At 40.0% G+C, this 25,840-nt stretch overlaps 1 protein-coding gene across 1 annotated transcript; it reads right to left on the bottom strand.

The window, feature by feature from the left end:
* Positions 1-1,174: 1,174 nt before the first annotated feature.
* LOC108697143 (transmembrane protein 127) lies at positions 1,175-7,542 on the bottom strand. The gene is made up of 3 exons (XM_018227074.2): positions 7,211-7,542; positions 6,063-6,227; positions 1,175-2,162 (listed from the first exon to the last, which is right to left on the bottom strand). Exons 1-3 carry the CDS (start codon positions 7,407-7,409, stop codon positions 1,870-1,872), a joined length of 657 nt encoding a protein of 218 aa, XP_018082563.1. The 5' UTR covers positions 7,410-7,542; the 3' UTR covers positions 1,175-1,869.
* Positions 7,543-25,840: the final 18,298 nt, after the last annotated feature.

Here is a 25,840-nt window from a genome sequence, read left to right as displayed (position 1 = left end):
TAATTCCAAGATATTAAGGGATACATGTGCTGTTAATATGAATGAATTTAGTTACAACAGTGCCACCTGCTGGTCAGTTTCCCACCAGTCTGACCACCAAGTAGTCAAGGAAGTTGTCAGGAGAAAGAAAGAGGCTGATGTTCTTCTGCTTAGGAATAAAATTAGAAACCTTTCTCACATCTTCCCTAAGCAGCAGGTTTACTTATCCTTTAAAAATCACAAAAACCCCACATGGAGCCTAACGCGTTTCATGCTTACCCAGCACTTGGTCAAAGGCAAGCTCTCGGGGAAAAAAGACCAGAAAACTCTGGATGAATATGCCAAGCTTAATGGCAGGGACACTTTTTCAATTAAGGTACTATAGAGGGAGAGAGCAGGGAGGTGGGCAATGGAGTAAAGGGGATTTTTGATTAATGGGGGGTTTAGTTCTCCTTTAATGGCCAAGATTCTAAAACACTGAAGGGGTGTTTCAGGATATGATGTCACTGACATGAGATTGAGGAGGATGTTGCTTCATCCTATCAGTTCGCCAGGTCTTAGGTGGCGTAAGAAACTCTGGCGAAAGAAGTAACGTTCTGTAAAATTTGCACTTTAGTGAATTTGTGGAGTAACGATCGTTTGTCTGAGCGAAAATTCACCTGGCGATGGGGCGAGAAACTGTACTAGCGAATTGTCCTCTACGCCTGTTAGTAAATTGGCGATGTCCCTGCGGATGAGAGTTTTAATAGTGCTGCTCCAGCAAATAGCAATAGCAACATATTTTTTTTATATTTAATTTTGAAATCTGATGGGGCTAGACATATTGTCAGTTTCCCAGCTGCCCCAATTCATGTGACTTGTGCTCTGATAAACTTCAGTCACTCTTTACTGCTGTACTGCAAGTTTGAGTGATATCACCCCTCCCCAGCAGCCTAACAACAGAACAACGGGAAGGTAACTAGGTAACTAGATAGCTCCCAAACACAAGAACACAGCTGTAGATCTAAGAACAACACTCAATAGTAAAATCCAGGTCCCACTGAGACACATTCAGTTACATTGAATAGGAAAAACAACAGCCTGCCAGAAAGCAGTTCCATCCTAAAGTGCTGGCTCTTTCTGAAATCACATGACCAGGCATTGACCTGAGATGCACCTACACACCAATATTACAATTAAAAAATACACTTGTTGGTTCAGGAATGACATTTTATATTGTAGAGTGAATTATTTGCAGTGTAAACAGTGTCATTTAGAAATAAAAAAACTACATCATAAAAATCATGACAGAAGTAATATTACAGGACAGTCACAACACAAACAGAAGACTATAATACTGAGTAAACATTTAGAGGCACATTTATCAAGGGTCGAATTTCTAATTCATGAGAGTTTTTTTTTTTTAAACTTCCTTAAATTCGATTGAATTCGAAAACTCGAATCGAACTTGATTTGAATTGTATAAAAAATATTTTTTTTTTTAGTTTTTTTTTTTCTTGGAATGTCAGGAAGGCTACAAACCTCTCCAAATTAATTCCTGGACGTCTCCCGTTAACTTATACATCAATTTGCCAGGTTTTAAAGGGCGAATAGTCGAATTTGAATTCTTAAAGGGCCAGAGTATGATAAATGTCAAAAATGTAATTACATTTTTAAAAAAAAAAAAAAAAAAAAACTCGGATCGAGTTTGTATAATTCCCTAGTCGAATTTGACAGTTTAAGTTCAACCCTTAATAAATTTGCCCCTTAAAGGTCACTGAACTACAATAATCAGTGCATTACACAACAAATTAAATTAGGGCAGATTCTCTTCTGCATTCATACTTTTTGGTCACGTTCATTAGTGAGGCATTTCAGTGCTATTGGAGGCACAGCGAGCTGCTTCTGGGCTTATCCATAATCCCCAAGAGTATCCAGGTCTGCAGACTCTGACAATAAAGGAGATGCCTCAACTGTGAGCGACCTGGAGCTTGCCACAAAAGCATTGCGCCCGTAATTTCGGGCATAAACAAAACTTATAGAGGCAGCAGCCAGAGACATCCCCCCAGCAATGACTGCAAAAATGAAACTTTCCCCGAATTCAACAGAGTCCTTCACTGTCACCGTGGCGTGGGATTGGATCTCGTGGATGAGCAGCCGGTAGAGGTAGGAACACAAAGCTACAGCTGCAGCCGTCGACAAAACTGGAAATCACAAAAGGACAAATAATTTATAAGAAAAAGAGGCACTAAGGGCAGAGACACGCAAAGATTTGGAGAGATTTAGTCGCCCGGCAACAAATCGCCTCTTTTTCGGCGACTAATCTCCCCGAACTGCCTTCCCGCCAGCTAAAATCTAAATCGCCAGCGGGATGGCTCTTTGTTGCCGAGTGACTAAATCTCCCGAATCTTCACGTGTGTCTCTGCCCTTACCCTTTACACTTAACTCCTCAGACATGCAAGGAATATTAAAACGATTTGCAATTAAGAAAGATAAAGAAACCTTGTTTATGGCTGTATGAAATCTCCTTACTACCTGTACCCACTTAAAGACAGGGGTTTTCTTTTTTCAAAAACTTTGATGAATTCATCTCCCTATATTTGAGACCAATTAAAAAACTAATAATTGATTAAATATGGATTATTAATCACCACTTAATTAACTTGATGGACTTTATACACCTGATTAGGTAATTAAAGGACATGTAAAGCCTACATATTCCTACCATGTATATAAGTTGGACACATCTCCCCACCCAAATGGCATTATTTGTACTGCATATACTAGAGTCCTGCAGCGGGTCGGGTACCTGTGGGCTACCCGCAAAAACCTGTGGTCGCCTGCGGTTTGCAGGTAGGAGTTTCGGAAGCGGGTATAGACCCGCGTCAGCGGGTTCTCCGGGTTTGCGGGTCTTCTCAATAGCGAGTTTTACTCATTTTTTTGATCACGCCTACTTCCAATGACGTCACTTCCGGTTTACAACGACAGCACTTCCTGTTTTACTAATTTTTTTCTGATCATGCCTACTTCCAATGATGTCACTTCCAGTTTAAAAAGACAGCACTTCCTGTTTTACTGTTTTTTTTCTGATCACGCCAACTTCTAATGATGTCACTTCTGGTTTACAATGACAGCACTTCCTGTTTCTTGATGGTCAGCAGGTTGCGGATCGGGTTGCAGAAAAGGTACTTGCGGGTTGGGTAGCAGGTTTAAGCGGATAAGTATGTTGGTTGCGGGTCCTGATTTGTGGGTCACGGGTCAAGTTTAACAAATTGGTTCCGCGTAGGACGCAAGCATATACCCACTCCGTTAGCCAGCGACATTACATTTCCCTAAAACAAATATCAGCTTTCACCAGGGGGCCATTTTCCCTCATCAGTGCATTAATATCAGCAAACAGCACGTATGCAAAGTAAAGTTCATGCAGTTGCAGAATGCAGGCTAATATAGGCAGAATTTACTATGATGACAAATCCTGCTTGGATTGAGCACTTTAATGGTTACTCTGAAATCAGGGGAGGGTGTTAGGAGTTAAAAATAGGAGCAGACAATTGGGAACAAGCAATGCTATCTCTTTATTGGCTATGAGACTGGAGGGTGTGTTTTAATCTGAGTTGAGAAGAACTGAGCATGCTCATGAGCCATCAGCCAAAGGAAATTCCTAAGGGAGGGGGCAGAGTGGGTTAGAGGAGCAGAAGGAATCCTAAGTGATTAAGGGGATGCTGCTGTCTTACTGTTAACCTTTGAGCAACCAGAGTGGCAGGTATTTAGAGATTTCAAAGAGGCTCTTTAATTTTTGCGTGGGGGGTTTACATGTCCTTTAACTTAACCAACTACTTAAAAAATAAATTTGGTGTTTCTGTGAAATTAATTAAATTCCTCAAACTCAGCGCACCCAATTAATCAATTTACTTAAGTTAAAAATAGATTTTGATATTTCTGTGAAATTCCTTATTAAGTGCCCAATGCTTTTTAATTCATTACTTACGTTTATCTCACTCCATATCCCACATCAATGCATTGCAACAATTAATTAAATATAAAGTGACTAGTGCAAGTATAATAAATCCGATAAATTACTATGTACGCTATATAAATAAAGGATGATAATAATGAGATGTTAAAAATTAGGTCTCTTTGCCGAGATATCTCAAAATGACAATTAATGTCAGTTAAAAAATGTCACAAATGAAGGTGAAATGAACTAGGAGTTATAATTATTTTAGTGTAGAAACTCAATTGTAAGATGAAAAGCGTATAGTTTATATCAATTCAACCTCCAGCTTACATGATATGAAATATACTGCCATCTAGTGTGAAAAAAACAAACTATGAATCATCAGAAATACATATAGAAACAATAGAATTCTACCTCTATCTGATGATTCAGCACTAACAATGGCCGTTGTGTTTCAGGAAATTTAGATTTTTTCAGAATACAAAGACTAATATCAGATCAAAGGAGGGAATAAGCTCAAATGGATTTTCGTGTTAGCCACCAGACTCCCCAAAAAGAATTAAACAGTGAATATGACGTCTGGTGTTATTTCTAAAGAGAGAGTCCTTTCTATACAGATGGGTCTTTACTAACAGAGTGATGCTGGTCTAATTATTAATATTTTTGTCTTTTGTTATTTGTAAATAAAGTTTTTCTTGTTTTGAACATGTTGTAACAGAAAGGTGTACCAAGATGGCACCCATATGGGGTGGGTGACAGCTCTAAAGCTGGCCATAGACGCAAAGATCCGATCGTACGAATCGTGGATTCGTACGATTTTCGGACTGTGTGTGGAGAGTCCCGACATTTTTCGTCCGGCGGAGATCGGTCGTTTGGTCGATGGGACAGGTTAGAAAATTTCTGTCGCCTGCCGAAAATATCTCTGCGTGTATTGCCGATCGTACGATTATCAGTGGGAGACTGTCACTAGTGTTGTCAGACATAAGTATCGTACGATTGCTGTCAGGGGCAGAACATTGGGTGATCTGTTCTTATTTGATCGGAATGGTAAAGACTTTGATCTGAATGGTTAGTGGAGGGTCGGGAGATGGGAAAGTCCGATCCTACGTTGATTCGTACGATCGGATCTTTGCGTCTATGGCCAGATGGGTGCCATCTTGGTACACCTTTCTGTTACAACATGTTCAAAACAAGAAAAACTTTATTTACAAATAACAAAAGACAAAAATAGAAATAATATAGAGATGAATGTTGTGATTTGTTAATTGATTATTTAGAAGTGTAAACTGACTGGTGTATGTATGTTTAAATACAATGTCTCTAACAGTTTGTAGTTAGCCTATGACTAAATGTGTCTAACACGAAACGCGTAAGGCTATGCTGATTTGACATCATAAACATTTTACTTATTTTTACTGCCCGGTTGAAGATTGCCTTTTTGAGTAACTGAACCAAAAAAGTTGTGAGATTTTCTTAAAAAAAATATACCAAAAAATAGTTTAAACCATTTATGAGGACATACAGGTGAAGGCCTGATGCGTTTTGTGCCTATTGGGGCACTTGCTCAATAGGCACGAAATGCGGCAGGCCTTCACTTGTATGTCCTAATAAATGGTTTGAACTTTTAATTATGTTTTTGTTGGTTATTATTTTTTTGAAGAAAAACTCACAACTTTTTTGGTTTGGTTACATGTTTATGCACCCATGGACTGGGGTGAACTGTGAGTATATTTCTTCTCTTTAAATTCATTGCCCTTAATATTGGAAATTTTTCATAGTGGTGCTATGGGTAATTTGCATCAATTCTGTCATTTTTATTTATTTTTTTTGGAGTGCCTGCACTACAAAAGCGCCTGATCAAAAATTTCCAGACCAATATCCAATTCTTCTGCCGATAATGGGCGGCTCGTTTCCCACCATACACACACGGAATATCGAATGAAAATTAGTTTTGTACAATATTATCAGTGTGTCTTACTAATAAAGCTGGAATCCCAGCTAGATGTTGAGAACTACAACTCCCATTATTTCCCAGTTACTATCAAACATCATTGAATTCTGAGAGTTGTCATCATGTGAAACAGCTGCCTAGTGACAAGTATGACAGTTTGCTATAGCAAGTGCCAGCACGTGTGAATACACTCACCTGTGGATGTATGCAGCAGGACAGCTCCCTTCACTAAGACTGGCCGAGCTTTCCTGCATTCTAGGAAGTCCAGCAGAAAGACGATGGATCCAAGCAGAATGCTCAGGTAGCAGCAGAGCGCCATGATAAGGAGGAGGTACAGCCAGGTCCCATGCATCACTTTATCTGCCTCATTAAAATAATAAAAATTGGATATTAATGGAAAAATATAAATGTTTTGCTCACATGATGCTGCTCTGTCACTAGAATGTACAGCAACTCTGACTGCCACTTGCTCAGCAATATCACTTATTAGCACAATTATATATAGACAGAATACACAGGGCACATCTGATACTTCTGGATACTTATTGAGTAAAATTACTTTTCAGTCCCAACTTTGCCGCTATGAATCCTGCTGTCATAATAAGAAGCAAATCAGTCTCACCGGGAAAGTGACCAATACCTTCTTCTTCTTCTTCTTTCTCTGCTTTCCCCTCTGCTGTTAAAGGAGAAGGAGAGCTACCAAAGCAGTTTATTGCCTATAGATTAGCCACAATCGTGCAAGCTATAACACTATATTTATTCTGCAGAATGTTTTACCATACAGGAGTAAACAGCTCTAGAAGTTCTCCGTTTGTTTAGGATAGCAGCTACCATATTAGCTTGGTGTGACATCACTTCCTGCCTGAGTCTCTCCCTCTTTAATCATAGCTCTGGGCTCAGATTACAGCAGAGAAGGGAGAGGAGCAAACTGAGCATGCTCAAGCCCTAGCCCTGGAGGTTTAAGGTGAAAACAGGAAGTCTGATACAGAAGCCCATGAGTACACAATAGAAGGAAAGAAATGTGCTGTTTCTTTTGACAGAGGACTCAGAGCAGCATTACTTTGAGGGTTTACTGGTGTATTTATATAGACCTTTCTGATAAAGCTTACTTAGTTCTAACCTTTCCTTCTCCTTTAATACCCCCTTATCCACCCGCCCCTACTATAAGTCTCCCCACTCCCCTCCTGTCAGTCAGATCTCCTTCCCCCTATTTGTCAGTACCCCACTCCTCAGCTGTAAATATCCGGCCCTTGCACGTCCATCTCTCTCCTATGAGCGTCCCCTTCCCTCATCCAGCCCCTCGTGTCATTGGTCCATTCACTCCCCGTCCCTTTGTATCTCACCGCCGGCGGTCACGTTGAGTCCCTGGTGCAGGACGTACGACACCCCGTAGACATAAGAGCCGTTCCCGGCATGCACTAGGAGCCAGCTGGGGTCGGCAATAGCAGTGCAGAGGGAAGTGATAGCGAATCCCTGTAGGAGGGCAGGTGCCAGGCAGCGCTGGGGAACAGTGGCCCGGGGGCCTATTGGCACCCCGTCCATATTCCGCTATCTACCCCACCGCTCTTTGTTTGTTTACTTCCTGTCACTCACTTCCGGCACGCCCCCAGGCAGCTGATACATTAGAACCAGTGACATCATTGGCTAACCGCTCCGCTCGTGTGACGTCACAGCTATTCCGCTGGTTCTCTGGTTTTAGCTAAGGATGTCAGCTGACTCCAAACAGTTTGTGGCGCCTGACAGCTCCCGGGTGATGCTGGGAATTTCATCATTAATCAGTGGCCGGAAGTGCTGCTCTGGGTGTCAGATACTGACAGCACTGGGGGAGGGGCGGTGTGTGCTCATTGCTGTCTCTAGAGCTTACACTCTACTGGGATTCACCCTCACCACTGTCACTATAAACCTTATGCAAGGAAATAAAGCACTCTGATAGTTACACTGAAACCTCACTTTTACTAACACTCCTTTTATGTTTTTCTGCCGCTTGTTTTGTGGTCCCACCAGTTAATTACACATTGTGGGGCCCATTTACTTAGCTCGAGTGAAGGAATAGAAGAAAAAAAACTTTGAATTTTGAATGTTTTTTTTTGCCTACTTCAACTACGACTTTGAATCGAACGATTCGAACTAAAAATCGTTCAACTATTAGACCATTCGATAGTCGAAGTACTGTCTCTTTAAAAAAAAACTTCGACCCCCTAGTTCACCACCTAAAACCTACCGAAGTCAATGTTAGCCTATGGGGAAGGTCCCCATAGGCTGTCTAAGCTTTTTTGGGTCGAAGAAAAATCGTTCGAGCGATGGATTAAAATCCTTTGAATCAAACGATTCGAATGAATTTAATCATTCGATCAAACTATTTGCGGTAAATCCTTCGACTTCGATATTCGAAGTCGAAGGATTTCCATTCGGCAGTCGAATATCGATGGTTAATTAACCCTCGATAAGTAAATTTGCTACCCAACCCTACCCGCAGGAACCTTTTCCGCAGCCCGGACCTGCGACACGCTGACCATCAAGAATCAGGAAGTGCTGTCATTGTAAACCAGAAGTGACATCATCGGAAGTAGACGTGATCAGAAAAAAAGGAGTAAAACGGGAAGTGCAGTCATTGTAAACCGTAAGTGACGTCATCGGAAGTAGCCGTGACCAGAATAAAGGAGTAAATATCGCTATTGAGAAGGCCCGCGGCCCGAACCGCAGAACCGCGTCTTTACCCGCACCCAGAACTTCTCTCTGCACACCGAAAGTTTTTGCAGGTTAACCCTCGGGTACCCGACCCGCTGCAGGACACCACCAGGCAGGAGAATCATAGGAGAGGAAGGGAGGTGCTGCAACAGACAATTAGTGAATGCTGGCGTGTCTGTAGCGGTGCTTGGAGAAGTGAGTGCTCACAGTGACCCAGTGATGATGATCACACAAGAGGTGTTGGTGGTGGGTAATAAAGAGTCTGGGAATACTGGGCCTAAAAAATCACAGCAGGCACATGGTACTGAGGGCCTAAAATCTACTGAGCAAGCTACATCTTCTGGGGTGGACCCTAGAGCTTCATTTTCTGGGGTGAACCCTAAGGCTTCATCTTCTGGGGTGGACCCTAGGGCTTCATCTTCTGGGGTGGACCCCAAAGCATCAGGAAAGTTCTGGGAGAGAAGGAGATTATTCCCTGCAGATGAAGGGCCTTCCTTTGATGGTCAGGCATTCTGTAGGAAAAACTGTGTCATGCTCATGTGGGAAGGGAACATACGGAATGCCCCAAACAGAACATACATTATTAGGAAAGTGCTAGAAGTCTCAGCTAAAATTAAAGCTGGAGGCCTGTATTGTGCAATCTGTTATATAATGGGATGTGAGCTTCAAAATCCCACAGGGGTTAGATGCTTTTTGGTGGCTTTTTGAGACCTGAAAAACACAACCAGAGTGGCAGACTTTTGATGCCATGCCAATATCTAAGCCAGAGATAAAGAACATCACTTTCATTCTTAAAAATGAAGGGGTCCCTGTGGATGATGTGCTCACGTGGCTGAAGCGTCAGTGCATAGTCCTCTCCCCGTTAGGCCGTGTACTTGAAGATGATGTGTGGACAGGGGGTTGGAAAACTGAGGTCAAGCTCAGGGTGGTTAATAACGTCCCCCCAACATCAGCCCAACACATTTTTCATAGGCAAAAAAAAGTGCATCTGCTTCTATGCTGGCCAGGCTAAAAGGTGCTTTAAATGTGGGTCACTTAATCACCTGGCCAGTTCCTGTGCTGTAGAGAAGTGTATCCTCTGTGGGAAAATTGGCCAAACAAAGAGATTCTGTAAGGACATAAAGTGTAACCTGTGTGGTAATATGGGACATCCTCACCGCTTGTGCCCTATAGTCTCTCATAATAAAAATAGGAATAGTCTTGTAGTGGAAAATCAGGTAGAATAAAAAGAAGACCAACTGTTGATCAAGGCTGTTTATGAGATAGAAAACCAGCAGAGAGAGGAAAAGCAGCAAAGGCACGAGGGCACAAAACCTAACCAACCCCAACAGAGAGAGAGAGAGAGAGAGGGTCAGGATGGTACAGGAAGGAAAGTACAACAGCAGAGAGGGCAGACTCCTACTAACAGGGAGGTAGATCAGAGATCATTTCCACAGCCATGCCCATCAGGCGCCACAAAAGGCCTCTCACAAACCGTGAGAGGCTCCATAATCTCCCCAGATCCCAACCCACAGACACACCCTCTGGGTACAGTAAGTCCTAAACCTACCCAATATATCAGTGAGACTCCTGTATCCATGTCAGAGGAATTCCCTTACATAAAGAAGAAAAAGAAAGGGAAACTTAAACCTACTCTGCGAGAATCATAGACCCCAAGCAAAGAAAACTGGCAAGTAGTTAGTGGCTCTAGTAGAGCAAACCTTGAGTCATGTGCTTTAGTCCAGAGACATCCAATCGCTATTCTCAACTACAAAACGATGATTCGGATTCAGATGACTCTTGGGGGCCAAAGATGGAGAGGGAAGAATTTCAGAGAATAGAATGGGAGATCTCTCTGGAGCAGATGGAGGTACAGCACTTAGACGCTAGGGACCAGGAGATAACCCCAAAAGGTAGTGGAGGCATCTCTGTGGTTGAGCCCATTTCAGCCTCTTTGGCTGACAAACCAAATAGGGCTGGACTTGTTCCTAGTGTAGACCTGGCTATAGATGAAGAGACAGTCCATCTTGGAGTTGAGGATCCTATACCTGCAGGGGTCCAGGTTAAAAGATTTGGAGAAGGGATATTTGATGGTGAAAGTGAAGGGAAGAAAAACAACATAATGGCTACACATAACACAGATACTGGCTTGTTAATGGCGGAGCTCACCCTAGTTGACGGCTCCTCTCTGGTCGCAGCTCACGCGAGATCCCAGTATCTCCTTGCCGGCTTACACTGCACTTCCAATATCTCGCTTACACAGGCGCTGATCCAAGAGTGGAGACTCCAATAATATCAATAAGGCTTTATTGTAAGTACACACATGTTCAATTACAGCAGTGGGATGCTCAAAAACTAACGCGTTTCGTGTCTATCGACACTTCCTCAGAGTTGTGCAAAAAACTCACACGTGAGCGTGCTTTAAAGTGTCATCACAAGTGTATATCATTAATCACTTATTAGTGTTTAAAGGTAAAATCACTTTTATGTAATAATAATGTGAAATTTATATACAAACATCATATTAAAATCCTCTTAGTTAATCATGCTGAAAATATGTGCTAAGAAAATGTGTGGAATATAGAAGCAATAAAATTCATCAAATAATGTTAATGAATTCCCATTTCCTAAAAATCTTTGTATATATCTCATATATGTGCTTAAAAATGTCTATGGGATTTTAATATCATTCCAATATCAATAAAAACACTAGATTATTGTATCGAATACCCTGTCTTGTTAATTGCGATGTTCAATCTAAACACGCCATGTTATCTTTAAACATTCTTATACGGGATTGCTGGACGTTCATAATATATTTTTTATGTAATGTTTTCTTAAATATGTCATTATTGATCGAACCCCTACTTTTAATGATTTCATACAATATTTAATATGTAATATATTTATTTACATAATTGTATTCATAAATTAGTATTAAATATAAATAAAGGTATTTTGCCCTATATTGTATTCTGTTTGATTTCTGTGTTCTTATTATTTCTTATTAGTCTATTTGGTAATGAATCAGAAATATATTTGGTCAAATAATCAATCAGAATCACAGATTAAATACATATCTATCCTTCCTTACCCTTCCAGTTAAATCTGATTATTCTAGGAAATATTTTATATCACACTCTTTATTCAACCCTTTAGGGGCAACTGTATCCCACATAGTCATCCACTTTATCTCCTTTTTGGATATTAGTGGTAATATATTTCCTTTTCGATTTCCCAATTTCACTGTTTCAATCCCCTGAAGTGACACAAAGTGTTCATTAGCGTCATGTGTTTCAATTATTTGTTCCGCTATGGCAGAAGACTTGTCCAATCTATTTATGCAAGCTATATGTTCCAGAACCCGATCTTTGAATTTTCTTAGGGTTCTGCCAACATATTGCATGCCACACCTACAAGTTGCTAGGTAGATAACATTAATTGTGCGACAGTTCACATACCTTCTACATTTATGTATTTTGTTAGTTACTGTACTCCGTATCTCCTTAGATGTTTTTATAAAACTACAGCATTTGCACACGTTTGCGCCGCATTTGTAAGTGCCCCAATTAGTATTTCCTTTCTTATCGGATAACAAGCTTGGTGAGATTCTATCCCTCAAGTTGTAGCCGCGTCTATAGACAAATTGTGGCTTCCCCAAATTCAACTGTGCCAATATTGGATCTGTTTGAAGTATGCCCCAATGTTTCATGATGATCCCATCTATAATTTGTGCCTCAGAAGTATACATAGTAATAAATCTCGTCCTATTATCCGATTATTTGACCAATATATTTCTGATTCATTACCAAATAGACTAATAAGAAATAATAAGAACACAGAAATCAAACAGAATACAATATAGGGCAAAATACCTTTATTTATATTTAATACTAATTTATGAATAAAATGATATAAATAAATATATTACAGATTAAATATTGTATGAAATCATTAAAAGTAGGGGTTCGATCAATAATGACATATTTAAGAAAACATTACATAAAAAATATATTATGAACGTCCAGCAATCCCGTATAAGAATGTTTAAAGATAATATGGCGTGTTTAGATTGAACATCGCAATTAACAAGACAGGGTATTTGATATAATAATCTAGTGTTTTTATTGATATTGAAATGATATTAAAATCCCATAGACATTTTTAAGCACATACAGTATATGAGATATATACAAAGATTTTTAGGAAATGGGAATTCATTAACATTATTTGATGAATTTTATTGCTTCTATATTCCACACGTTTTCTTAGCACATATTTTCAGCATGAGTAACTAAGAGGATTTTAATATGATATTTGTATATAAATTTCACATTATTATTACATAAAAGTGATTTTACCTTTAAACACTAATAAGTGATTAATGATATACACTTGTGATGACACTTTAAAGCACGCTCACGTTTTTTGCACAACTCTGAGGAAGTGTCGATAGACACGAAACGCGTTAGTTTTTGAGCATCCCACTGCTGTAATTGAACATGTGTGTACTTACAATAAAGCCTTATTGATATTATTGGAGTCTCCACTCTTGGATCAGCGCCTGTGTAAGCGAGATATTAGAAGTATAATGGCTACACAACCAATAAGGATTTATACATCTAATGTGTGAAGCATTCGTTCGCCAAAGGCAAGGTTTTTAGCTTTTTCTAGTCTCTCATCATCTGATGGAGACATATTTTTCCTTCAGGAGACTCGACTAACCACAAGGGCTGACCTTCAGAGGGCAGCTTCAGATTGGCACCATGGGCCCTCATTCTGGTCAATAGCAGTCGTGCAGGGGTGCTATTCAGAACTGAATTGAATGTTGTTATACATCGACTTGTGGAAATCCAGGTAAGCAGGTGTCTCCTTCTTGACATCACAGCCAGAGGCAGGAAGATGCGCCTTATTAATATCTATGGGCCACAAGGGCTGCTACATTGTCTCTTTGGACCAGGCCAAGGCTTTTGACTAGAGATGTATATGGTCAGTTTGCAGCAGCTCTTAAAGTTCCAGTTTTAAACAACTTGACCTATGCAGAGTCAGCTTATGGGGTTTCTGCCAGGCAACATCTACTGGACCACGAGACCCTCTATATTATCATTGCCTACACATGGTACCAGATCTGGCAGCATAGGTGCAGGAGATCCATTGGCTATTCTGGTGCTACTCCTGATAACATTGTTAGGGCAACTCTGGCTCAGTTGAGTTTCCTGAAGGACAATGAGAGAAGATCTGTGGTTAATAAAAAGCGATGGCGATGGGTGCACCTCCCTCTTTAAACTTAAACTTGGCATCTTGTTATATAGTATATGGAAACTGTTATATTGGTATTAATATCATCTCCCACGCTCTGATACTGCTCTCCTCAGGGTGATGGCAGAGATATTGCACAGCAAAGAGTACAAGGAGAGATATGTCCTGCAAATGCTTTGTTACTCATGCAATTCTGGAAGAGGGTGGAGGAGTTTGGATATTGTTTTTGTGCTGGGGTGGTTATAAAGGCCATATGGACAAATACAAGACTTTGCAAGTCTGGCCTTGTGAATTGGTAGTTTGGTGGAGGGTTTTGGACTGTTGCCTATGGACAGAGGGATGGACTCGGTGGGCAGGAGGGTGTATGGGTGGGTTTGTTGCTTTTTTGGTTTTCCGATATGTAAATGTTTTGAATTAATGTAAGTGTATTTTTATAATAATAAAAATTTCTATATATTAGGTACCTATTTAGTGCTTCCAATCCCTATTTCTGTAGGGAAATGAGAGAGAGCAGACAGTAACCCTTCCAACACTTTCCTCTTGTCTCTATATATTAGGTACCTATCTAGTGCTTCCAATCCCTATTTCTGTAGGGAAATGAGAGAGAGTAGACAGTAACCCTTCCAACACTTTCCTCTTGTCTCTATATATTAGGTACCTATCTAGTGCTACCAATCCCTATTTCTGTAGGTAAATGAGAGAGAGTAGACAGTAACCCTTCCAACATTTTCCCCTTGTCTCTGCCCCAAGGTTCTTCCTTTCTTTAACACTTAACTAAGTAGCTAATGAAATCCGAGGCTGGTCGGGTGTGTGTATGTACAAAACTGGAGTATACATGATTTATTTGCTTTGGGGTTGTAACTCATCTGTAATCCTGCCAAATGGTTTCATTGGTCTCAGTATTATAATGGTATTCTGATGCAATGTTCCATATGTTCCATTAGGTGGCAGTGTGGCAGCACCATTCTAGTAACGTAACAATGCGGGACACTCTCTGCAAGTATCTTTTCTGTATTCACATGTAGCATTACAGAGGTTTAAATCACAGCAAACACAGGCAGTGACAAACTAGAAGCTATGTATATAGCCATGAGCACAGCATTTAGAGATGGGGTAACCAATAAACCTGTTGCAAAACATTTTCTTGAAATGAGCCACAGATTACCCACGTTCAAACATATAGCCATAGACCATATTCCGCCCTTGAAACGAGGTGGGGATAGTTTCAAAAAAATTACTCCAACGAGAATCCTTTTGGATACGTAAATTGAACACTGGCTTCTCTAAGTTTGAATGAGCATTGCTCTTATCTGTGCTTTCTTAATCAACGCCAAGGGGCCAATTCATTAACTTCGAGTGAAGGATTCGAAGTAAAAAAACTTCGAATTTCGAAGTGTTTTTTGGGCTACTTCGAGCATCGAATGGGCTACTTTGACCTTCGACTTTGACTTCGAATCGAAGGATTCGAACTAAAAATCGTTCGACTATTCGACCATTTGATAGTCGAAGTACTGTCTCTTTAAGAAAAAACTTCGACCCCCTAGTTCGCCACCTAAAAGCTACCGAAGTCCATGTTAGCCTATGGGGAAGGTCCCCATAGGCTTTCCACGTTTTTTCTGATCGAAGGATAATCCTTCGATCGATGGATTAAAATCCTTCAAATCGTTTGATCGAACGATTATTCCTTCGAACGCTGTATCGAACTATTTGCGCTAAAATCCTTCGACTTCAATATTCGAAGTCGAAGGATTTTAATTCCCAGTCGAATATCGAGGGTTAATTAACCCTCGATATTCGACCCTTGGTGAATTTGCCCCCCAACTGCCTGTTGCAAACTTTATATCCTTATCTTTATGTATCAATTCTCTGCCTGTGTTTATATTGTTTTATATTTTTTTGCATACTTGTTACAATGTTTATACATACTTTCTGCTCTTTTGGTGCAGGTGTTTTCCCAGTCACATGATTAAGTGGGCCTGCACAATGGGGTGAGTGTCATGTTTTTAGGTATTTGAACACTGATATTTTACTGTGAACATGATCTTGATAAAGGTCTTAGAGACAGACCGAAAAGTTGGCCGGTTCTTTTTAATATATTTAATAAACATAAAGTTTTAACTTATTGAAAACCCTGGTGTGCACCTTTCTTCTTGGACAGTATATATATATATATATATATATATATATATATATATATATATATATATATATATATATATATATATATATATATATATAGAAATAAATATAACAATAATACGGGTGATACCCACACTCCTTCGTTATATATATATATATATATATATATATATATATATATATATATATATATATATATATATATATATATAGGGCTGGAACTAGGGGTAGGCAGAGTAGGCACGTGCCTAGGGCTCAAAGCTGGGAGGGCGCCAGGCACGTACCTCATCTGTTGCCTACCCCAAGTCACGTTTCCTTCTCTTGCCGACTGTAAGGAATTTAATGGTCCTCGAGCCGGCGCCGGCGCCATCTTGGAAACTATGGCGCACGCGGCGCGCCTGCGCGCCTCTTAAAGGCGCAGGCACGCCGGCGCATTAGCGCCAGCACGTTTTTTGACGCCCGTTTGGCGCGAAATTTGAATATTTAAGGCCCATTCTGTTTCCCAGCCGGTGCCCGTGATAGGATATTATTCCTGGTGCTCCTGAGCTTTGTGCTATTCTGATTCTGTCTGAACCTGTCTGATTCCTGTTTTGACCTCTGCCTGGCTATTTTGACTATTCTGAATTCTGGATCCTGACCTTGCCTGCTCACGACTACTCTACAGTTTAACCCTTTGATTGATTACCCGGTTTTGACCCTTTTTGCCTGTTTGACGATTCTTGCTATCTGCCTGCCTCGACCCAGCCTGTCTGACGATTCTGTTGCCTGTTCCGTTTGTACCGTGACCTTCGGCCCAAAAGACTCTGCTACCTGCCGTGCCCCTCTGCTAGCCAGAACATCTTGCCTTGTACCCCTCGTTAAGTCCAGGTGGCACCCAAGTAAGCTGAGGGCTCCTCCCGAAGCCCAACGGTGGTCACACTACTGGTGAAGCCGAGCCGAGACCAGGGTACTTGGCACCTGTTCTGGTATTGGGTGCTCGATGTATTTTTCGCGCTTCGTGCGCTTCTGCCTAGGGCGCCTGCCCAGAGTGGCCCGGCACTATATATATAACCAAAGGAATGGTGCACTCCGTAGACAAAATTAATACCTGGGTGCCTACATGGAAAATAAGCAGTGAACAGGATTGCGGCACTCACAGTGAAAAAACTAAAAAATGTTTTATTATTAAGACTCATTGTTCGTCAGGAGCAAAATCATGTTTGTTTCCCTTGTTTGTTATAGTTCTACAAGAGCAGTGACCAACTCCATGTTGTAGCTCCCACCCCCTCCAACTATAGTCAGGTGATCCCACTGGTGTCTAATAAAAGGGCAGCCAAGTTTGGGAGTTTTACTTTGAAAGCAGCAAGTAAGTTGCAGGTAAAACGTATTCGTCCCTTTTATAAAATGTATAATTAAACCATAGAATTCTTAATGAATCAGATGAAAATTGAGCGTAGGATTGGCCAGATATGGGATGATTTTGACGTAGTTGGCCAGCTTAAATATATTGCAATATATGGACAAACAATCCCTGTTTTGTTTAAAGGGTAAGGCATTTTTCAGTAGCAGTAGCACAAAATGTCTCTGTCTTAAATATATTGATAATGGGTTGAGTGCAGAGGAATCTTGTATTTGTCTATATGTATTTTGTGGTCACACCCTCATTGCACCCCCGCCTAATGGTTTTAAAAACTAGTGGTGAGCACAACTTTCCCTTGTTTGTTATAGTTCTACAAGAGCAGTGACCAGCTCCATGTTGTAGCTCCCACCCCCTCCAACTATAGTCAGGTGATCCCACTGGTGTCTAATAAAAGGGCAGCCAAGTTTGGGAGGTTTACTTTGAAAGCAGCAAGTAAGTTGCAGGTAAAACGTATTCGTCCCTTTTATAAAATGTATAATTAAGCAATTGAATTCTTAATGAATCAGATGAAAATTAAGCGTAGGACTGGCCAGATATGGGATGACTTTGACGTAGTTGTTCAGCTTAAATATATTGCAATATATGGACAAACAATCCCTGTTTTGTTTAAAGGGTAAGGCATTTTTCAGTAGCAGTAGCACAAAATGTCTCTGTCTTAAATATATTGATAATGGGTTGAGTGCAGAGGAATCTTGTATTTGTCTATATATATATATATATATATATATATATATATATATATATATATATATATATATATATATATAAATAAATATAACAATAATACGGGTGATACCCACACTCCTTCGTTATATATATATATATATGTATGTATATATATATATATATATATATATATATATATATATATATATATATATATATATATATATATATATATATATATATATATATGTACAGGGCTGGAACTAGGGGTAGGCAGAGTAGGCACGTGCCTAGGGCTCAAAGCTGGGAGGGCGCCAGGCACGTACCTCATCTGTTGCCTACCCCAAGTCACGTTTCCTTCTCTTGCCGACTGTAAGGAATTTAATGGTCCTCGAGCCGGCGCCGGCGCCATCTTGGAAACTATGGCGCACGCGGCGCGCCTGCGCGCCTCTTAAAGGCGCAGGCACGCCGGCGCATTAGCGCCAGCACGTTTTTTGACGCCCGTTTGGCGCGAAATTTGAATATTTAAGGCCCATTCTGTTTCCCAGCCGGTGCCCGTGATAGGATATTATTCCTGGTGCTCCTGAGCTTTGTGCTATTCTGATTCTGTCTGAACCTGTCTGATTCCTGTTTTGACCTCTGCCTGGCTATTTTGACTATTCTGAATTCTGGATCCTGACCTTGCCTGCTCACGACTACTCTACAGTTTAACCCTTTGATTGATTACCCGGTTTTGACCCTTTTTGCCTGTTTGACGATTCTTGCTATCTGCCTGCCTCGACCCAGCCTGTCTGACGATTCTGTTGCCTGTTCCGTTTGTACCGTGACCTTCGGCCCAAAAGACTCTGCTACCTGCCGTGCCCCTCTGCTAGCCAGAACATCTTGCCTTGTACCCCTCGTTAAGTCCAGGTGGCACCCAAGTAAGCTGAGGGCTCCTCCCGAAGCCCAACGGTGGTCACACTACTGGTGAAGCCGAGCCGAGACCAGGGTACTTGGCACCTGTTCTGGTATTGGGTGCTCTATGTATTTTTCGCGCTTCGTGCGCTTCTGCCTAGGGCACCTGCCCAGCGTGGCCCGGCACTATATATATATATATATATATATATATATATATATATATATATATATAGGGAGGATTTAGCCCTTAGTGAAAAAACAGCGTTCAACGGACATTGATTACAGGTAATGCTAAAATGCACATAAAATATAAAATAAGTTAGGGACCGCCATTCGGGGTTTACCTTGACGTGGTATGGTGGCTTATCAATTTTATGATCATAACTTTGTAACAAAATAACCCCTGTTTTGGGTACATATGCAATAGCATTTATTATACTTATATATACTTTAAAGCCTTTAGAGTGCTCCCACAACCCCCCTGTTTTGATATTGTATATATATATATATATATATATATATATATATATATATATATATATATATATATATAACCAAAGGAATGGTGCACTCCGTAGACAAAATTAATACCTGGGTGCCTACATGGAAAATAAGCAGTGAACAGGATTGCGGCACTCACAGTGAAAAAACTAAAAAATGTTTTATTATTAAGACTCATTGTTCGTCAGGAGCAAAATCATGTTTGTTTGTTTTTGTTCCTGACGAAGATCCCTGTGGGGGGATCAAAACGTGGAGGCTTAATAATAAATTTTTTGGGGTTTTTTCACTAAAACCCTGTGAGTGCCGCAATCCTTGTTCATATATATATATATATATGGACATGAATCTCTAGGACTTCTCCCATCCAATAGGTTACTCACTGATTGTTGGTTTCTTTTTTAAACTGTATGAATCCTGATATTTCCAGTGAGATTCTATACAGGATGGAAAAGTTTTGTTGCACGGAATTAAAGAGGTGATTCACCTTTAAGTTAACCATTAGTATGTTATAGAATGCCCAATACTAAGCAACTTTTCAGTTGGTCTTTATTATTTTTTTAGTTTTTTTTAATGAATTCCCTTTTTCTTTTGACTCTTTACAGCTTTCAAATAGGGGTCACTGACCCCCATCTAAATACAAATGCTCTGTAAGGCTGCAAATGCATTGTCATTGCTAGTATTTATTACTTCTCTTTCTATTCAACCTCACCTATTCATATTCCAGTCTCTTATTCAAAACAATGCATGGTTGCTAGCGTCATTTGGGTCCTAGCAACCAGATTGGCGAAGCTGCAAGCTGGAAAGCTGCTGAATAAAAAGCCAAATAACTCATAAAACACAAATAATAAAAAAGAAAAACAATTGCAAATTGTCTCTGAATATCATTCTAAAGCTGGCCATAGATGCAAAGATCCAATCTTTTCGGACCGTGTGTGGAGAGTCCCGACATTTTTCGTCCGGCGGAGATCGGTCGTTTGGTCGATCGGACAGGTTAGAAAATTTCTGTCGGCTGCTGATAATATCTCTGCGTGTATTACCGATCGTACGATTTTCAGTGGGAGACTGTCACCAGCTTTGGTTGGACATAAATATCGTACGATTGCTGTCAGGGGCAGAACATCGGCTGATCTGTTCTTTTACTTTTTTATTTGATCTGAATGGTAAGACTTTGATCTGAATGGTTAGTGGCAGGTCGGGAGATGGGAAAGTCTGAACGTACGTTGATTCGTACGATCGGATCTTTGCGTCTGTGGTCAGCTTAATACTACTAAAAGTTAATTCAAAGGTGAACAACCCAAATAGGCCGTTGATGAAGAACATTAAGGTGGACAGATTTGATCCTTTTAGTGCTCATAAGTCAAACTTGCAGTACAGCAGTAAAGAGTGACTGAATTTTATCAGAGCACAAGTCACATGACTGGGGGCAGCTGGGAAACTGCCAATATGCATAGCCCCATGTCAGATTTGAAAATTAAATATAAAAAAATCTTTTTGCTCTTTTAAGAAATGGATTGAGTGCAGAATTCTGCTAGAGCAGCACTATTAACTGATGCATTTTGAAAAAAAAACATTTTTTCCTATGACAGTATCCCTTTAAACACTTTCTATACCATGAAATGTAAAAGACCAGTAACATAAATTTCTTTTAAAAAAATTAGTTTCTACTTAACGGAAAAAAACACCAAGACAGAAATTACTTACCGATTCTCTGCTTGCGCTCCTCTTCAGAAACGGCGATAGGGCGACGATCCATTATGCGGCACTCCATTTCTCCTCTCTGTCTTCTAAAGGAGATAGCCAGGGAGGAGAAATTCTGCGTCGCACGATGGATCGGCGTCCTGTCGCCGTTTCTGAAGAGGAGCGCAAGCAGAGAATCGGTAAGTAATTTCTTAATAAAGACTTTGCGAATTTAAAGTTTAAACTGTCTTGGTTTTTTTTTTCTTTAAGTAGAAACTAATTTATTTTACATTTCTTTTTGGTACTGGTCCTTTAATCTGGTCAAAATCTCCATTGTGTCTTTGCATGACATGTTTTCCTATGGCTGAAACTCTTTTGTTATGAGGTTTATCCAGATCTAAGGTCAATCGGTATAAGGTGCTCTCTGACAAGTACCATGGATTAGAATTTGGGGGGGAGGGCAGTATTGGTGGCACATAGGGCAGGAGGCTTATTATAGTGTAAGCAATAAAGTTTAGCACAGACACTGTAAGACAAATGCATTCACACACACACACATCAGATCAATGCAGATAGAATTCTTTGCATGGCCGGCGTCTCTCTGTACACTCAAGTGTAAGGGAAATGATATCAGTGATTCTGAATAATAATTCCCCCATGGACTGATGGAAGTGGCACTTCAGACAACGCTGATGGGTTTTCAGCTCTGACCCATGAACATGAGCGGAGTGCTGGGTCCCTCCTAATTAATGCACCGGCATCGCAAGAGATAATTAGGCACGCACAGGGCTACTGTGAAATTGTATTAATAACATTAATATTTATGGGCTACAGCTTGATCTGCTATTTTTTAAAGTAGATCTGATATTTATTTATATGCCCAACACAGAGGCAGGGCTAGCCAATAGGAGGCCCAGGGTGCTATACGGATTATGCTTGTTTTTTTCCTTTATGATCTATAGAGGTTTGTGGCACAGTCATATATACAGGTAAGGGATCTGTTATCCAGAATGCTCGGGACTTGGGGTTTTCCGGATAAAGAATCTTTCCATAATTTGGATCTTCATACCTTAAGTCTACTAGAAAATGTAAACTTTTAATGAACCCAATAGGCTGGTTTTGCCTCCAATAAGGATTAATTATATCTTAGTTGGGATCAAGTACAAGCTACTGTTTTATTATTACACAGAAAAAGGGAATACTTTTTAAAAATTTGGATTATTTGGATAAAATGGAGTCTATAGGAGACAGCCTTTCCGGAACCTGGAACTTTCTGAATAACGGGTTTCTGGAAAATGGATCCCATACCTGTATCGTGTATATATATTTATATATGTGTTTATATAAATATATATATAAACACACAAACACGGCTAACACCTCTCTGCAGGCTGATCCACCCCTTGCTGTAGCTTTTAATAGGGGAGATATCTCCAAGACTCACACATATTTTAAAGGCGCAATTAAAGGGATGAGTTTGGGGGTACTACAGCTACCTAGAATTTGCCTTCCTGCAAAAAAAACCTCTCCCAAAATATGACAGTATAGGACAAAATGTTGCAACACAAAGCAGGTAACCAATTTTAAAGAGAACCGGCAAAGTGTTAAATAACTTTGGTTAAAGGGGTTGTTCACCTTTAATTTAACTGTCAGCTCTCCAGTTTGCAATTTCAGCCATCTGGTTGCTAGGGTCCAAATGACCCTAGCAACCATGCACTGATTTGAATAAGAGACTGGAATATGAATAGGAGAGGCCAGAATAGAAAGATGAGTCATAAAAAGGATGAGCAACAACAATATATTTGTAGCCTTACAGAGTATTTGATTTTTATATGGGTCAGTGGCCCCCATTTGAAAGCTGGAAAGAAGAAGGCAAATCATTCAAAAATGAAAAAAAAAATAAAAAAAATAAGAAGTTGCTTAGAATTCCTCATTCTATAACATACTAAACTTAACTTAAAGGTGAACCACCCCTTTACTTGTAAAGACACCAACCAGTTGTATTATAATATAAAAAAGCCGTGGCCCATTCCTCCCACAGACACACCCAATCCCACTCAGGCCACTAGGGTCGAACCTGCCCACTGAAATACTGTAAAAAAAAACCTGATGGGTCCTGCCCAGTGTGCCCAGTCGTTTCAGATCCCATCACAGAATGGTGCAAGGGTATGTGGGGTTGGAAAGGTGTGTGTGTGCAGGGGGTGGATATTGTTGGCGGGGTTGGTGATGTTATTGACATTCAGGCTGGTCAGTGAAAGTGGGGGCCTTTTAAGGGAGAGTATGCAGCTAAAAACACCTTTGCTGAAAATTAGCACATTAATTAAGACTTGTTTTGAATTTAAATTCTGCCTATTGTTTCAATTTACAAAAAATCCATATTTTTCTAATTTTTTTTGCCAGAATAAAGCACAAATTGAAAGTTGAGCTATTTTCACTGACCTTGTCTCCCCATTTCTTTATAATTGGGGCAATTTGTTTTGGCACTCGTTATCTGCCTTTCAATGAAACAACCCCCTCCCTTCTCTAAGCCACAGCCTTTGAGCAGCTCATTATCAAGGGGCTTCTCAGTGGACTGGTAATTCATTTTATCTGTTCCTTCGGGATCAGGAAGTGACAGGAAGTACCAAAGTGAAAATGGCTTCATATTCTTGTTTAGTTCCAGAAATAACAGAAACCATGGATATTTTTTTAATTAAAACAATAGGCAAAAGGTATGTTCAGCACATGCTCTATTCATTCAGCTCAAGTTGTAAAGAAGAAGGAAAGGTTAAAACTAAGTAAGCTTTATTAGAAAGTTCTATATAAATACACCAGTAAACCCTCAAAGTAATGCTGCTCTGAGTCCTCTGTCAAAAGAAACAGCACATTTCTTTCCTTCTATTGTGTACTCATGGGCTTCTGTATCAGACTTCCTGTTTTCATCTTAAACCTCCAGGGCTAGGGCTTGAGCATGCTCAGTTTGCTCCTCTCCCCCTCCCTTCTCTGCTGTAATCTGAGCCCAGAGCTATGAGTGAGCAGGGAGAGACTCAGGCAGGAAGTGATGTCACACCAAGCTAATATGGCAGCTGCTATCCTAAACAAACAGAGAGAGCTTCTACTTTTTACTCAGGTATGCTAAAACATTCTACAGAATAAATATAGTCTTATAGCTTGCACTATTGCAGCTAATCTATTGGCAATAAACTGCCTCTGTAGCTTTCCTTCTCCTTTTAGTCCTTTGTAAATAGTGTGGCTTTGTAACAGCTCAGTTTTGCATCCAGTTTAACTCTTTGCGGTGACTCTTGCGTCCGTTTGATTTCACCAAACCTGTAATGTGAGTGAGCGTGTGAATTTGCTTCCAGAATGCCGAGCAGTTGGAGGACAACTGTATCAACAAATACCTTCTTTACAGACGTCATAAAGTTTTATTATTGCAATTTTAAGGCGGATTGTGCCTTCTGTTGTGCTGACTGATATAACTCTCTCATTGCCTGTGTGAGGGGGAGATATGTTTCACTTTTATGCCGCTATCATTCCCCCAAACATTATTAACAGCGAGCGGGTGCTTCTGCTTACCGGCACTGTCACTCGCTTTATTCTGCCTCCAGCTGCAGCCTCAATCCAGGGGGCATAATATAGAATAACAAAAGGGGGCTTATATATATATATATATATATATATATATATATATATATATATATATATATATGTGTGTGTGTTCGGGGTGTCCACATTTATGAAGCAGCTGTGCATGATCGATATGTATAATATAGAATGATGAAGGATCCTTTAGAAAGGTCCCCAGGTGGGACCGAAACGTCGTATATGATGCTGTGTTATCAATAAAAACACTTTGTTTACAAGCAAAATGACAAATAAACACAATAAAGTACCCCCTATTGTAAAATATAAGGATATTATAAGTTACCGAGGAGTTTCATGACCATATAAAAGTACGAGGCCAAAGGCCGAGTGTTTTTATACAGATCATGGAACTCCGAGGTGACTTCTAATATCCTCATATTTTCCAAAAAGGGTACTTTATTTATTATGATACACACATTTTAGTGAGTCATGTGACAAAATTACATCAGTACTCACCATTTATACTGATGACATCACTTGTCACTGTTTATAACTGATGACACCATATTCACCATTTATAAGGGTATAATTTACAAGATATTCATGGCTTTTGTGTATTTTTCCCAACATTTTGGGAAAAAAAAAGAGGGACAAAAAAGTTGCTGCGGGCAATGCAGCAAATTTTTGATGACCACACCCATTTTGTGGCCACACCCCCTACTTACCATGTTCATTTTACAAAATTTGGCAGGTTATGAAAGTTTGAACATATTTCTGTGTTTTTTTTCCAGTTATTACAGTTTTGCTAATGAAGGTGAATTGACTTTTAAGCGGTGAGTCTAACTTCTCCCAAGAGACCTGCTGATTTTAAATTGTCACAATTATTTGCTGATTTCACAATTGTTACAAAAGTATCTTATCTGCAGCTTTTGCTGTTCTGGGCTCACTGCCAAAAGCCAATTAACTTAGAAACATTGTTTTTTTTTCTTCTGGCTGTTCAGTGCAGAGAAAATCGAGACTTCTCCACTACAAAAGAGGGACAAGAGGGACTGTCCTTCTAAAAGGGGACAGTTGGGAGGTGTGATATATATTTAATAAGAGGTTTAAAGGGATTGTTAATAGTTTAAAGGGACAGTAAAAAAAAGCAAATGTATCCATTGAGATAAAGAGGGCAGCTACTCATATTATATTCTCAATTATGCTC

The sequence above is a fragment of the Xenopus laevis genome, chromosome 1L (genome assembly GCF_017654675.1).
Source record: "Xenopus laevis strain J_2021 chromosome 1L, Xenopus_laevis_v10.1, whole genome shotgun sequence".
Classification (NCBI taxonomy): Eukaryota; Metazoa; Chordata; class Amphibia; order Anura; family Pipidae; genus Xenopus; species Xenopus laevis.
The sequence above is the reverse complement of the archived record's forward strand: the minus strand, read 5'-3'. Positions and strand labels throughout refer to the sequence as shown.